The sequence below is a fragment of the Mercenaria mercenaria genome, chromosome 14 (assembly GCF_021730395.1).
Source record: "Mercenaria mercenaria strain notata chromosome 14, MADL_Memer_1, whole genome shotgun sequence".
NCBI lineage: Eukaryota > Metazoa > Mollusca > Bivalvia > Venerida > Veneridae > Mercenaria > Mercenaria mercenaria.
Genome location: NC_069374.1, coordinates 17283315 through 17301085, shown reverse-complemented (window position 1 = coordinate 17301085; position 17771 = coordinate 17283315). Strand labels below are relative to the sequence as shown.

Genomic DNA, 17771 nt, shown 5'->3' with positions numbered 1-17771 from the left:
AATCAATATTGTGGCGTGATTATAAGGCAGCATTATTTGGCGGAAATTTCAGTTACGCTGACCGTTTGCTGATCTGTACAATGAGATATCTCTGCAGTGCGGTTACCACTAATGGATCAATAGGTAAATTTATGCGACTTCATTTTATGGACTGAAGTATCCCCAATGTCATCAGTTCTTCAATATCGAGTGACAAACAATTTCAATTATTAACCTGGTACTTGCCGATAATATAATGGTGTCCCTCTCAGTGGACCTAGCGGTTACCCAGATACAGTCTGAATAATAGATACTGTCATTAATAAAATTATTGAATTTTCTTAAAAGGACTTGTGGCAACTAGGTGAAACCTGTGTGCACTATTCGGAGTCCAGCTTAACCACTGGTCAATTTGGTGTTTAAATTCTTAAAGTTCTTTTTCACCTTCACATAACAATTTGATAATGTTCATGTTCAACTGTTCCCAACTAACGCACTGAAATGTTGATAAAAAGAAGAAGAAACTAATCAAAGATGTCTAAATACATGCACAAAACTAATTTAAAAAATCTGATCCAATAAAACATAAGATGAGCTATCGACATCGTATGTAAAAGGTAAACAGTTTATTTTCGTTTTAAAATTACAGGTTGGGCAAGATAAGATTTCTTCTTGGAAGAAAGAATATTGATCTGAAGATTAGATGAATGCGCACGCTACTTCCTCTTATAAAATATAACACAATACTGAATTATTCAACTTGCTTTAAAACTGATCCACATCTTCTAGTTTGCCTTTTCTCTATTCAGTAACGTTTCAATATGCATGCAAATAGGCTAAGCTTCGGATATATTACAAGCAAGTCTAACCTAGTATTATTGTTAAAATACGCCCATGCATGAAGAAAATCATCCGCTTTGAAGATTTCAAAAGCTTAAATTTGAAAAAGATCGCAATAATCTTGGTGCAAAATCCTGTAAATCGATATCTTATTTTTTGTAAAATGACCTTTTAAACTTCAAAACTTTTTATGCCCAATTGTGAAAGTAAATGCGCATTACACGAAACCATTTGTAATAAAACTCCATCTAGCTAAGGTCTTTGGAGTCACAAATCTGAATAAATCTACATCTGTAATGAAATGCATATGAAATATATATTATGTTTATGAAACAAAACCACATGTCATAAAGTAAGACTGCCGTTTAACCACTTCTTTTCAACATGACAAGATTATTCAGTCAGACGTCAGGAAAACATAAAACCAGTATTTCTAACACAGACGAATATATTTTGTCTAAATTTGAACTAAAAGCCTCGGCAATCAAATATAGATCAATAACACATCAAATTGAACTGCAAATATTGATAGATTTATTCATAAAACTCCAGGAGGTTAGATTAATATTGACAATACTTCTTATTCATCGAAAACAAATAGCATTACATTTGGATTTCCGAGACTGAACCGAAACAGTCCTATCTCAAAAGCAATTCATGGAATCATAAAACAGCTTTTCACGGAGCCTTCAACTTTGACCAACTTTCAAAACATTGTCTATGTTCCTAACACATAGATCTCAAAGCTAAATTATAGATCTAAAACACATTGATCAGCAAGGTAGGAATGGCTATAAAAATGCAGATCCTGAATTACAAAACAAAAAGAGATAAGAGTTCATTTTGTGGTAATCACTAATGGGAAATTTGATTCTAGTGCAAAATCATTAAATAATAATCTGTTTGTGCTGATAAAAATTCCATCAAAACATGTAGAGAGAAATAAAGATAAATCTAGGGCTTATAAAAAAAAACATGCCTGATCTTAAATGAAACCAATTTTATTAAAATGTCTAAATAATAGGATAGCATAGCTGAATCATTCTGCCAAAATTCCAGTAACAAAAACATTTATCAGATAAGTAAAAGAAATGTTGTGAAAACCCAATTTTTTGGGGGCAATGACCCCAGATTTAACAAACCGTCTTTCAACTTTCTTGTCGAGCTTATGACCAACCTGACAACACAGAAAACAAGTTCCAAGGTATTTACCAAACATAACTTTCATATTGCATTTTGCAATTATATTCTTGATCCAGACATGATTAAATAGATTTACACATTTTATATTAACAACAGTATGTGACGAAAACTAAACTGCATTATAAATTTAAATTATAATAGCTCTTCTTATGCGTAAGAATAACAAAGACGCTTGATTTGATCACGTGATCGATTCTAAAACCGACACTTGTTTTGATCATGTGACCTATTCTGAAATCCAATATCTAGTTTCAATACGCTCAAAAAAAGGTGTTCATGATTCTGCGTGAAAATAGCAACTACTATGGCATTGCAACGCCACTGATAAGCCGAAAGACTATTGATTTTTTTCATCGCCGTGCCTCGACACTGTTGTGGATGTGTATTGAGAAACTTTATCAGTTTGCGGCGGTCAGTACCGTTTATCAGTAGGCGAATCTATAAATATGCGGTAACATCCCACTGACCCCGATTCGCAATCTGTTAAAATATCTTTTCTGTGCAGGTGTTTTTTCTAAAATATCATTTCAGAAAATACAGTGCTGAAATGAAATACTTTTCGCATGTCTAAGAAAACATTTTCAAGAGATATGTTATTGATAAAAATTACTACTATATAAAAGGTAATAATAAAAAATAAAATAAAAAAAACTGTGTTTTACTTGAAATAGAATAGGTAGAAAAATCAATACTTATTCGTCAGTTTGAATTTATGACTTATTTGGTTCGGGGGAAGATGGAGGTAGAATTAATTTGACAGTTTGATTTTTTGAAATTATTATCTAATCTAATAATCGTCAGTAGATTTTTTCTCTCATTGTTCGAATTCGTAAAATCAACTATGAACAGATTACTTTGGTTTTACACCAACTATTAGGAACATTTTAAAGCTTAAAGGCGTATTTATGTACTTGGTCGGACCGTCCTTATTCGTGATTTTATATTATGTATAATTATAGATTTTGATCTCGAAATCAACTGTAAATCGTTAATCAAAATGTCTTGTCCACAAATTGAATTTCAAATAGTTATTAAAATTTAATACACAATTGCACGGTGCATATTCATATCGGCGGACCCTTTGCGTTATCGGCGTTTTTTTGCGTCGGCACCGGCAATGCTTTGCTATGCTATAAACAGGTTGGCAGTTATAAAAAGTCAGATAAACACAACAAATTAATTAAGCTATAATGTTTCCAAAAAGTCATTAGCTCTAGAGCCTCTCTGTGCGTAATGCAGACAGCCTGCCTGTGCAAAAAAAGAAGAAAAAAAACTGGTATGCAGAGAGACTGCCGGTGCCACGACAAAATCGAAAGTAAGTGGTTTTAAAAACAAATCCATTTACATTTCGGCCTATTTATCTTTATAATTTGGAAGAATATTGATAAATGAATACAAATAGAGTGCTTGATATGTATGATATCAAAGCAAAAACTGGTTAAAGACTGTGGAAAAAGTCGCGCTAGTGTTCCATGTCAGTACACCATCAACAAATTTCATCGAGTTGCGAGCAAAATCGCTGATAATTAAAAAGTAAAGTCACTATAAAACGTAGAAAAGACAATCTTATGTTCCGTGCTGTACTTATTTTTGAGCAGCATTCCTAAGATCATGGATGGCAGCTCGATTTTTTGCCTCCCATACCTACCTGGGCACTGTTCATAGCAAAAAATAGCCGGTGCCGACGCAAAGAAACCGCCGAAATAGCAGATTTCGCAGAGTGTGTCGATATGGATATGTACTGTGAATTGGAGAGAGCATCCTGAATATACGCTGATCAAACTGGTATTTATCTGCAGTAAAATTATCGTTTAACGTAAAAAGTGCGCTAAATACTGTTATAACTGCGCGTACACATACGTTTTCATCATTTTTCAGACCGAGTAATTTTTGCTATGGGAGGTAATCCACCATTCCGCGATGATAACTTGCCACGGGTGCCCGTTATATTTTGGCCTCATTTTGTTGATAATCATCCCTGCAGATGTACATTTATGTTACCAGTTTAATGTATTTCATCTATCTGAGGGTGCAAATATTTTCTGATGGTGATATTCGAAGGCAGAACCACCAGAAATCTTGTTCTTTTTCCACGGGCGTTTCGTATCCTAATTTACTGGAACCTAACTGTATAGGCCAGTTCGGTAGGTTCATTGATATGACGAATCACCGTTTTCATAGTGTTTAATGTATTTCTTATATTATGATAATGATAGTTTGAAATACAAGTGTATATTAAATAACCTAAAATTGAAACAGACAATGTTATTTTGATCAACAAGCCTAACAAACAATATGGATAATAATATCATCATAATCATGTGTATTTTTAAGAAAACAGTTACTGAATTTTAATAATACTGTAGCTGGAATGGAAAAAAAATCTACAAAAATATTTTTACAGGTGTTTGTGTGTTAACTAATGACGACTCCTTATTAAAATGATGCTTATTTGTAACAAAAAAAACATTCCTTAACTTTTTTAATTGATAAGTATTGTACACATTAGAAAACATAGCCTAGATTTTTTTCAATGTCAGTTCAAGGAAATCCTGTTCCTTTAAACTTTCACATATTGGAATATTTTGACTTTCTTTCCAAACTTCCATAAAGTGTTACAAAGTTTACCTGTTTCTGTTAGACTGTCAAGAACACATGATGTCAGGACATAGAGTGCAAACAGAAGTATTGAAGAGATTGAAATACATTGTCTAGCTTTATCTTTTCATTTTATCAAACCTGGCAATGAAAGGTTTTTGTTTGTCGATGAACAACTGCTATTGGATAAGACTAGATTTTTTATCTTTACCCTTTGAACAAAATATAGAAGTGTATTGAACACAAAGTTAATTTTTTATTGTTGTGCACTGTTAAAGTTGTGATCACTCCATTTCTTGCCACACACAAGTGCATTACATAATGCCTGTATGTACTTCCCTGACATGAATGGGTTACATAAAGTCTTGAAACTGCAAAGCATTGCCCCCATCAGTCCTCTCAGTACTTTGATCTTATTTTCTACCTGCATGTTTTAGCATACACTTTACATATTACCTTAAAGTTTTGGGCAGTACTTTAATTTTTCTTGTATCAGAATCACTCCAGTCACTGGTGTGTTACAAAGATACGAGGTTGTGACCCTAGTGAAGATCAAACCCACAACCGCGGAACCTTACATCATACTGACATCACTTTTACCACTTTTAATTAATACTCTTTCTCATGACAATTCTACCATTTAAATAATTTACCACATACTTGTATCAAAATAATGTATAATGCAACTGAAATTTGAAGTGATTTAACTCTTACTCTGCTACATTTCTACAATGGACTGGTCTATCATTCAATTTGGGCAGTACCACTTATCATTCGAAGGCGTGTTCACTGAAACTTTACTGACTGAATAGCGAACAGTGATGTGCAGGCTGATCTTGGTCTGCACTGGTCGCAAAGGCAGAATCACTTGCCGCCAGCAGGCTAAAGGTTATCCTTAGTAATAACTTTAATTTTTTTTGCAACCCAAATTCAGGTATAATTCCATATTCCTTTTAATTTTGTTAAAATATGAGGTCATACAACAAAAACAACATTCACATTTTTCCCCTGATCAAAATGGCAGCTTACCTCAAATGATTGATCACATTTACTCATAAAAATATTACATTCACCTGTAATGGGACAGACTTGGTGACTAAAACAAATAAAAACAAAAATCGATGTTTAATACAGTTTACAACAAAACATCCTGAAAAGAAATCAAACTCTCTCGGTTAGATGGAAAACAGCAAAAAAAAAAAAAAAAAAGAACAGAAAACAAACAGTAATTTGCTCCACAAAGATTGGCAAGAAACTGAGTTTGGCTGGAATTCAAGTTACATTTCAAGAATATTTACATAGATAACAAGATTTATTTCAAGTTTCCTGGAGATTGGGGAGGTGTATTGCAGATTTATAATCAACATTTAGGAAACCAGCCAACATATGTCTGTATATCTAAGAACCTCTAAATCAGACTGGTGCACCATCTGTTTCAGTAATTTTCAGAACTTTTGAAGGAGAAAAAATATACAACCAGTCTAATGACAGGCAGATGGATTCTGGGAGGAAAACAGTCAATGGGTAAAAACGAAAGTTCTGTAGTCAATAGTAAGATAAGATAATTTTTTTTTCAAAAGTAACAATTAAAACAACTGGTAGAAGAATCTGCAAGATCAGATCTACCAGAAAGTGCAAGACACCGCTATAAAGAAGAGCCAGCAGACAAAATGTATTAAAAGTGCTTGAGGGATAGATAATCAGCTCCAACAGGAGAGAACAAAATATTGAAAGCTTCTGATTTTAGAAAATAACAATAACAAGGAAAATCATCAGCTCTAAACCTGTAAAATAATGGTTTTCCCCAAGCTTTTAGACAGAAATATGAGCCGTGCCATGAGAAAACCAACATAGTGGGTATGCGACCAGCATGGATCCAGACCAGCCTGCGCATCCGCGCAGTCTGGTCAGGCTCCATGCTGTTCGCTTTTAAAGCCTATTGGAAATGGAGAAACTGTTAGCGAACAGCATGGATCCTGACCAGACTGCGCGGATGCGCAGGCTGGTCTGGATCCTTGCTGGTCGCATACCCACTATGTTGGTTTTCTCATGGCACAGCTCATATCTCCTTGTGTTTCCTGACAATTAGCCATAAAGCTTTTAAAATCTTTTTTTTTTTTTTTCATTTTCCAACTTCATAAAAAATTTCCCCAACATCTTTTACTGAGGTCTGGAAAAACTAGCTCGGACCACCTTAGAACTAATTCCAAATCTAATTTTACAGACAGTTACACAGTAATTCAAAGGTCTGTGTTTCCTACAACACCTATGTTTAGAGATATAAGTAATTTTCTACAATACCAGTAAGATTAGAGACACAAATTTTGATGAACTATTCAAACTGACTGCATTTTGACTGAGGATAATTATAAATACTGCATATTTAGCTCTAAACAGAGTGTCGAAACTCTTATCAACTTACAGCATATTATATGACTCTTTTCTATATCTATTCCATAATACAATCTCTTATAGATTAACATATTTTATAAATTAAACATAATTTATTAAAAAAAAAAATCAGGTTCTTTTTTTGCTGTTTTCAAAAAAAACAACGTCAGGCGAGACATAGTTCTTTGTTCTGTTTTATTATCCCCTAAAGCAGTATCTACACTTGGCTAGCTCATTAATTATTCAGTACTTGTTTTTCTTTTCTTGACTATTTTATCTCTATCATCAACACTGAAAAATCTCTGAATAAAATAAAAGGCGCAAAGTACATTCTCTTCCATTTAGGTCACAAATATATACATTTATATATATATGTATACATTTCTATGATTCATCAACATACAACAGGAATACTGACAGCTGTTTTAAACCAGTTTAGATCAATATTTCTATGAAAACTAAAGCAAACTACTAAAACTGGTATTTCATCATATTTCTTCAGATAGAACGATTGAACTTTGACAAAGTATAAACTCAAGTACTTGATAGTTATTTTAAAACAAGAGGGCCATGAAGGCCCTGTATCGCTCACCTGACCTATTGACCTATAGATCATCAAGATCAACATTCTGACCAAGTTTCATTAAGATATGGTCATAAATGAAGCCTCTAAAGTGTTAACTAGCTTTTCCTTTGATTTGACCCGGTGACCTAGTTTTTGCCCCCACATGACCCAGATTCGAACTTGACCTAAAGATCATCAAGATTAACATTCTGATTAAGTTTCATGAAGATACAGTCATAAATCTGGCCTCTAGAGTCTTAACAAGCTTTTCCTTTGATTTGGCCTAGTGACCTAGTTTTTTAACACACCTGACCCAGATTTAAACTTGACCTATAGATCATCAAGATTAACATTCTGAACAAGTTTCATTAAGATATGGTCATAAATGTGGCCTCTTAAAGTGTTAACTAACTATTCCTTTTATTTGACCCCCGTGACCTAGTTTTTGACCCGACATGACCAAGATTCTAACTTGACCTAAAGACCATCAAGTTTAACATTCTGACTAAGTTTCATGAAGATATAGTTATAAATGTGGCCTCTAGAGTGTTAACAAGCTTTTCCTTTGATATGACCTAGTGACCTAGTTTTTGACTCCATCTGACCCAGATTTAAACTTGACCTAAAGATCATCAAGATTAACATTCTGACCAAGTTTCATTAAGATATGGTCATAAACGTGGCCTCTACAGTGTTAATTAGCTTTTCCTTTGATTTGACCCGTGACCTAGTTTTTGACCCGACATGACCCAGATTCAAAATTGCCCTAAAGATCATCAAGTTTAACATTCTGATTAAGTTTCATGAAGATATAGTCATAAATGTGGCCTCGAGAGTGTTAACAAGCTTTTCCTTTGATATGACCTAGTGACCTAGTTTTTGACCCACCTAACCCAGATTTGAACTTGAGCTATAGATCATCAAGATTTGACCAAGTTTCATTAAGGTATGGTCATAAATGTGGCCTCTAGTGTAAACTAGCTTTTCATTTGATTTGGCTTGGTGACCTAGTTTTTTTATCCTACATGACCCAGATTCAAACTGGACCTTAAGATCATCAATATTAACAATCTGACCAAGTTTCATGAAGATACAGTCATAAATGCGGCTTCTACAGTGTTAACAAGCTTTTCCTTTGATTTGACCTGGTGACCTAGTTTATGAACCCAGATAACCAAATATCGAACTCGTCCAAGATTTTATTGAGGGTAACATTCTGACCAAGTTTCATTAAGATTGGGCCAAAAATGTGACCTCTAGAGTGTTAACAAGCTTTTTCTTTGATTTGACCTGGTGACCTAGTTTTTGAACCAAGATGACCCAATATCGAACTCGTCCAAGATTTTATTTAGGGTAACATCCTGACCAAGTTTCATTAAGATTGGGCCAAAATTGTGACCTCTAGAGTGTTAACAAGCTTTTCCTTTGATTTGACCTGATGAGCTAGTTTTTGACCCCAGATGACCCAATATCGAACTCGTCCAAGATTTTATTGAGGGTAACATTCTGACCAAGTTTCATTAAGACTGGGCCAAAAATGTGACCTCTAGAGTGTTAACAAGCTTTTCCTTTGATTTGACCTGATGACCTAGTTTTTGATCCCAGATGACCCAATATCGAACTCGTCCAAGATTTTATTGAGGGTAACATTCTGACCAAGTTTCATTAAGATTGGGTCAAAAATGTGACCTCTAGAGTGTTAACAGTCAAATTGTTGACGACGGACGGACGGACGGACGGACGGACGACGACGGACGCCGGACACAGGGTGATCACTAAAGCTCACCTTTGAGCACTTCGTGCTCAGGTGAGCTAAAAAGTGGCACAAACTATAACCAACTTGCTTTCATTGTACATCTGAAAAAAGATACAAGGATTCCTTGCTTAGCGGCAAACCAACTTTCTCAACTCGGATCATTTAGTTGTCACAGCCCTAAACTTTCAGCATTTGATAAAAAGCATGAAAACAGGAAAGGACAAAGGGTTATACTGGTAGAATGTCATTTTGATTAGAGAAAATAGGACACTCATTTTGCATGTCACTCAGACATAATGGAAACCTGCCAAGTGAAATTCCCCATCTATTATACATGTACAAAGCTATTTTCAACAATGCACTCATTTTTCAGTTGCCATGGAAATATTTTTAGAGAATAATCTGACAACAGATAAAGTAACTCAGTTTAATGATATATCTGTAGATATAGAACACACCTGGATAACTCTTCAACAAAATCCCCGGTCTGTTTTTGTATCTGTAGTGAAGAAAATTGTTTTCAACTACATCTACTCCCTTTGTTCTAAGGCATTATGAGAAAACATAATATTTAAGAAACAATCCTACTGGGTAAATTGAAGTAAACACAATTACCGTAATGAATGACGAAAAAGCTTTTAACCCAATATTGATATAAACATCAAATTAGAAACAGCAAGTCTTTTAATAATGTCATTCAGAATTTCTTTCAGACTTTTAGTTTTTATCAGATTGAAAGGACAAAGAAATCACCATCCCAGTGCTCTAGTGATATTTTCTAAAGAATACCCTTTTCCTACAAAGGCTAAACCATTTTATGTAAAACTAAGAGGCACAAAACAATGAAGAATACCCTTTTCCTACAAAGGCTTAACCATTTTCTGTAAAACTAAGAGGAATAACAGACCTATAAAGCCACTAATATCTTTTAATCTTCTTTTCCTATTAATTAAAAGAAAAGCCTAAATTTCAATCCCTGCAGAAACTCCTCTACAATTCGAAGTAACTAACTTAAAGTCAGATAATCTAAAAGAAAAAACTAAGAAAACTTGCTAAGTTATGAGTTCCTATAAAAATTTAGTACAGTGTTAAAAGTGTCTGAATGTTCTGCAAAATTTATACAGGTACAAATGTACAAGCTGCAGGATGGCAGACAGGCCTGTACAATAATTATACTAATAAAAAAACATGCTGCAGCAGAAACAGTGCACATCAGATTCTTATCTATATCAGTCCAATCTGATTTTCTGTTTTCCCATGGAAAAAAGGTATGTTAATGGTAGAGGTATTTGGCATGATTAAATAGAAATCTTGGCACAACTCTGCTACAACATAACATCCTAATTGTTTCATTACACACGAAACTTCCAGCAGTAAAGATAAACGAGGGCGGCATAAACACTTGAGTGTTCTTAGGAGATTTCCCTGCGGAACTTTGATGCTTCTTGAACAACAACCACATAAAAGTGTCACGTAATCTTCAAAAGACTGTGGAAGTGTTTGGAGATACACTCTAGAATTTCTAATTGAATTTCTAACATGGATCTTCAAACGAAGTATCCCAATTTACTGCATAATAAGCTTAATCTGAAACAAACCGCTGATTTTCAACACAGTTTTTCCTGCACTTTCAACACACCAGGGAAGCCATGAATCTGAACAAAAATCTATTTTCTTCTTTATCTTGTAACATAAGGCCCCATAAATTGTAATCATCAGCTGCTACATGATTTTTTTCATATTGATTTCTCCCTCTCTAATTGTATAACAACTGCTCCCTGAGCCTCTTGTTTCAGCAGCTGTTACTCCCAGAAGATTTCTGCATTATTCTAACAGGCATAGGAAGAAAGAAAAAAAGTTTATTGAAAACGGATTCTTGATTGAGAAGGGAAATCTCTAACTTGAGAGAAATCAATAGAACAGAAACTGTTACCATGGAAATAGATTTGATATTCTGTCTGAAGCCAGAACCAGATAATGAGTAAAAGTAATGGATTCACCACTAATAGGAAGCTTGTGTTTTTTTTTCCTTGATGATGATCAATAAAGCATTTTTCCTGGATATGTAGATTGCATGAATCTTTCATCACTGGTTGTCAATCAAGATTTGCTACATCATTCTATTCAGGGCTGTGAGTCAATCTATTTATGCAGTCTAGTAACAGAGTTATTTATAACCAACAGTATATAACGTAACCATTGGGTTCCATGGCCTAAATCTATGGTTTCGGTTCAACCAGAATGATACAGTGCTCAAGTGCAGGAAGACGTAGTTGAAATTCAAAGGTAACATAGACATAAAAGGCATTTTTTTTTTTTTACTTTCCACAGTCAATATTCAGTAAAGAAATTAAGTTCCGAAAATTCCCGCATGACTTTTGTGTAAGCATATGACTGCCAAAGAGAAAAGGCACAGTACGGTTTAAAACTTATATAGATCAGGGCTTAGTCTTAACATTTTTCTTCATTATTTATTCATTTTATATATTCATAAATTCAAATATGAATGCTGTATGATATATGTACTGAGTCAAGTGTAACAGGTGTGTCCTAATAAATTACTTATCTAAAAGGACAAAGCTCAACGATTTGAAATTTTTATCATTTTACAAAAGGTCATTAAATGTTCATCAAACTTTTGTCATATAGCCAAGAGCATTATTTGTAAATTGAACCACTTCCCTTCTAATCAGTAATTTCATCTTATCAAAGTTTACTTGTACACATGATCTACAGCTACACAGCTATGTTAACTGTTTCTACACACAATGTTACATATAATTGTGTAACATTACCAAACCTATTACACAAACGTAAATAACAGTCAATTACCATGACTTATGCATACAATTGTGTAATATTACCCAGTATTGATTATGAGAGAGCACTTGTCATTTTGCACAATATTATGTTAATGTGTATAATAACACCTACACCCTATTTTACACAAGTTACTACACAAATAAACAGAATGTTACATAACTAAATAACCTACTAACAGGTGTCCAAACAGAATGGTTTATATGCTACATATTATGGTCAGAAACTGATTACGGTACGCTCATTCGCTCTCTTTAGACACATGATGTTTTTGATTTTATTCATATTAAAATCTTACTCCTTAATATATTTCATCAGTAAATAAATACCTGGGCACATAAAATTTAATGTTAAAGACATTTTTATAAATAAAACAATAATGAAGCTTCAGTAACATCTTCATAGTGTTAAAATAGTTCTTTGGCAAAACCAATGTCAACTGGAGTGCTACAAAGTTCAATTCTACCTCCTCTTCACTTCATTTTGTATATATTAAATAAAAAAACAACAACAAGTAAACCGAAAACTCAGCTGCACTGAAAAACTTCTCTTTTTAAAAAAACAAAAAAAATAATACTTTTTAGTCTACCTTAGTTTGTGAGTAATTTCTAAAAAATAGGTAAGGGATAATATTTGTACTGTCTCAGGCAATACATAAAGGTTGAAAAGGCTGAAAGATCTGCATTCCCAATCCAGAGCTCCAAAATTCTGGCAACAAGTTTTGATACTTTATAATTATGTGTTTTAAAAGGTTTTAATTTACAAAAACATCCTATTTTTAATTTATGTTGAGATGCTGACTGCCATGCCATTATCCCCAACCCCCAAACAAAAAAAAAATGGGTTCAATAAACTTAATCCATCTATGCTAGTCTTTTATAAAAATAAATTAATATTTTTCATTAAAAAAAAAAAAAAAATCATTTTTTGATTGTCTTTAAATCTAGAAAAATGGAGCCTAACTGACATCTAAGTATGGAGCTGGAGAAGATAATACAACTTTCAGTAATTTGCACCTGGGAAGAATTGTAAGCAAATTGCTTATAGGAATCAGACCTAACATAGCCAACTGCAGATGTTTTGAAAAAAAAAACAAAAAAACATCAAATTTGAAATTTTTACATACTGGTTATTATTTTAAATATGAGAGAATGTTACATTTTACTATGAAAAGCAAAAAATCTAATTCTTCGAAGAGTAGAAAATACAATCAAATGCAAAATCAAACAAGACAAAGCTCAACCTTTAGAAAGCTATACAAAAATGTTCTAATTACATACGGATTCAAACAAAGTACAAAAAAAAACAACATATGCAAGGTTTTGCCCATTTTGCATCAATATGATGTTGACAGGCCATGCAGGAAAGTGGCATAAAATAGACCTTTTCCCCCATCTTAAAACACTACCTTCATATTTTATGAGCACGCCTTGTCACACATCAATCAAAACAATGACAATTATGAATCCTTTCTGGTAAACAAATAAACTGTTACAGAAAGACTTTACAGGACATTTGCCCAAGTAGGATTGGGAATGCATCCCCATTGATGTTTTCAGTTATATCCAAGCTGTAATTTTGTTATTTATGTTTTAGTCCTATTTTCTAACAATGCTGTTTGCCTTTGCAAAATACAAAATACTGGAGCTCCGAAGGAATGGCCACAAAGTTTTTAATCTGAAAGCAGATGTAAACAAAATTAAGCCAAATACACTTAAAAAAATTTTCCCTACATTTTTTTTTTGTAATTAATATGGTTGAATATATCCTGCAAATGAGCTGATCCTTCCTTGTGTCTTGGTTCTTTCTGTCTTGTCTTTTTGATATCAACGATGTCCTTATGAAGCAACACAGGTGTGTTAAATGTCAAAAGGTTCCAGTGGTATAATGCATGAACAATGTTTTTCAAATGCAGAACATGCTTGTTTTTAAATACTGCTCACAGCCAAGTTTATGCTGATTAAGTACTGAAATACTAAACACCACATCCAAGAAACCTAATTAATCATTATGGTTCAGAAGTTTGGGGTACTCAGGACATTTCAGCTACAGTCCTCAGCACTGTGAAAAATACACATATCATAATGAAAAGCCAAGTTATTCTACATACTATTTACATAGTTTCAAACAAACGTCTAAATATTCTTACAAAAACACAGTTTGACAGTTTTTAAAAATGTCACTTAAATAAAGCTTCTTGTATAAAGTTAAACATTAAATTTTGTTGTCTGAGTATTTTTTCTTGAAAAATGACAAAATGATTCATAACATCAGTCATCAAAATAATCTATGCTAATTCCTGTTTAAAGGGCTACCCTTAGTTACTTATATGATTAAGAATTTCAATGATCAACAAATGGAAGCAGTTTGGTTGACAATATTCATTATCATCTAAAATGCTATTTTTTAATGGCTAAAAAATGCAGTGTTTCTTGTATCAATTGATTATCTTATATTCCAACCTTCTTTAGCATATCACGAAAGGGTGCTGGTATAGCAAATAGGAAAAAGAAACATGCACAATTCTACTTCATTAGAAACATGACTTTAAGGAAAATAATATGTAACTCGTAGTGTGATATGTTGATGCTGTTTCATAATATACCATGATATGAGCCGTGCCATGAGAAAACCAACATAGTGGCTTTGCGACCAGTCTGGTCAGGATCCATCCTGTTCGCTATCAGTTTCTTTAATTCCAACAGGCTTTGAAAGGGAACAGCATGGATCCTGACCAGACTGCGCGGACGCGCAGACTGGTCTGGATCCATGTTGGTCGCAAAGCCACTATGTTGGTTTTCTCATGGCGCGGCTCATATATTATAATTTCTGACAATTTAACCATCCCTAGTTTCTCATGCCATTTTTTTCAAATCATAAAATTCAATACACTGCTGATAAAATTTAAGCAACATAACTTCATTTCTGGTATGATACAAGTATGTTATTAGAAATGCCGCAATGGATTCGTAACTTTGTTCCTTGCTGTCTCCAAGGTATTTTTTAATCATACATATCAGGAATTGTTCGCAAAACAAATCAGTGATCGGTTGTTGTATGATACTGTATACAACTGCATTTATAATTAGGAATGAGAAACTGCACACAGATGTTTTTAGCCAATTAACTTTGCATGTATTTTATTGAATAATGTTGACAGTAGTTACCATGCAGAATAAGAAAAACAATCTTCTATCATGCTAATTCCGAATACTTACCTAACAGTCTTAGTGAGGTAATCCATCAGCGAATACGAACATTCAGTATTTCCAATAACGTGTACATTCCATCTTACAATATAACTTTCCTATCTTTTTACGCCAGTTATTCCTTGCATTCATATATATACATCCACAACTCTATCAGATAACACCCCAATGAAATTTATTGAATATACTCACATACTTTTATTTTCCTTTTTCACAACACAATATTTCATACGATAGCCATACAATAATATAACAGTTATATTATATCCAGTGGGAAATTATCACAACACTTTTCATATATGTGTCTCATATTCCAAAACTATATTCTATTATTTCCGTCATATCTTCGCGGCAGCATGAAGCGTCAATTTTCAATCCATAGAGCAGAAAATCAAAGTAAAGCTATATAATATTCAACAATGTAAATCCAAAATATTTTTGACTTTTGTAATAAATCCTAGTTACACATACCACAAAAATAGTATTAAGTACTTAAAACATGCATGCTGAAAAATAAGTTCATTAATTAAAACAGGATGTATTAGTCTGACCACAAAGAGTGATCGACTATTTCATAAAATTACACACCAACATGTACAAGTCATGTACAATTTTGAAATTACTCATAACAATATCTGTTTAATCAGACACAAGGACAGTTAAGCTGGTTTAACAATTAATTTCCTAAAATAACAGTTGCTAAAGCTAAAACGTAAAAGTTACTAAATCACATACCACACTACACTTTTGAATATACTATCATGTTAGTTTTCTATACAAAATGTAAAAAAAAACTCTCAAGCCAAAAAAACAAAACAAATTGAATAGAACGTACACAGCTTTTATCTAATTCCACAATAATTATATATATACTTTTCCTACTTACTTTTAGTTTTATATATAAAAAAAAACAGGAAAATAAATGTATGACTAATATCTTCCTTCATTTTTTTTTCTTCAAAATATTCAAACCTATTTTCCCCAGTTCTCTTCTGGTAGAAACTTACCCTTTAGTTCTAGCTGGGAAGGGTGCAGGAGGGGGCACTCTTGGAAAAATTTCTGGTTCATGTGTCCTTTTCACAACACTTCCTGTGGCTCCAAATCCAGAACTATATTCACTAGATAGTACATTATTTCCGATTTTTTTCTCAGCTTTATGCGCATTAGATGCAGATTTAATGTCAGTAAAAGCAACAGTAGCCGTAAGACCTGTTATACATCCTTCTTCCTTTTCGTCACTGTCTGATGAACTATCTGGCTTTCTTTCTAATTTAACTTTTTGTATTTTTCCAAATCTGAAAATACAAGAAAAAAACCATGACACAATGATCCAATTTTAAGAACCATAGATCACCATGTAACAAAATTTTCACATCTCCTTCAAGAAAATAATAAAAAAAAAATTCCGACCAACCTACCCCAATTTTTTTGAGCATGTTACTGGAAAGAAGGAATTTTTTTTAGGCCAAATTTGTAAGTTTTTTAGTAGATGTGAGGGCAATGTCTAGGTGCCATAATCTTCGGTTTGGTAATATAATTTTGGTATTTTGAAGCTTTCGTGTATTAAAAGTTAATTACTGTTTCCTCTATTCAAATACCTAAGGTTTTGCTTTTTTTTTGTGTGTAAAGCTTTAAAAACAGTAGATGGAACTTGTCAAAGCAGTTAACAGTATATTTCACAAGTCAAATAACACATAAAATTTGAAGATCTCAACTGTGTATGTTTTTAAAGACTGCATCATGTGTTATTGTAAATGAAATCATTCAAAACATAAGGATGTGTATATTCTTCATATTGCTATCAAGGCATGTATGAAGTTTCATGGGGAAAAAAACACCTTGCAGTTACTGCAGATCCAACTGATGGACTGGGACCCAATCACAAGTCCTCTCCAGTGAAACACTGGCAGGGAACTAAAAAAATCAGTCTTTAAAAAGGATCAAACCAGAGCGTTAGGGTTTCAACTCAATGCACCAGACATGTAATGCCTCGTGAATTTTCAAATAACAACAACAATCAATCGATTCAATAAAGTACATTTTGAAGTTCTTTCAAATTACACTTCAATCTATACTCGACAAAGCCATTACATTATATGATATATCTTTAGATTTATTAAACTTTACACCATTTCAAAAAAATATTTGTACCACTTCAAACGGATCTACAAAATTAATGGGGGTTTTTCATTTCTTTATTTTCAAGTGACTGAACAGTAAATACATGCAAGACTTGACACAAGCGGTATCAGTTTTATCTTTCTCTGTACACTGATATGAACATGAATATTTATATAGATATGTACACACATGATGAGTTGGCCATAAAATTCAATGTTTGTGAACAAGTTGGCAGATTGCCAACAGAGATAAACACTGGTTCTAAACGTGTTTGTTCATTTGTTTGGCT

At 33.2% G+C, this 17771-nt stretch overlaps 1 protein-coding gene across 2 annotated transcripts in view; it reads right to left on the bottom strand.

The window, feature by feature from the left end:
- Positions 1-17771, bottom strand: part of LOC123526462 (msx2-interacting protein-like) — a 73392-nt gene that overhangs the window by 41992 nt on the left and 13629 nt on the right. Inside the window, exon 2 of one of the 2 annotated variants that reach the window (XM_045305619.2) lies at positions 16369-16656. In XM_045305619.2, the coding sequence (XP_045161554.2) occupies positions 16369-16656 (288 nt within the window). Of the gene's footprint in view, positions 1-15370; positions 16307-16368; positions 16657-17771 lie in introns of those variants that run through there. The other variant, XM_053522989.1, reaches the window with a different exon arrangement.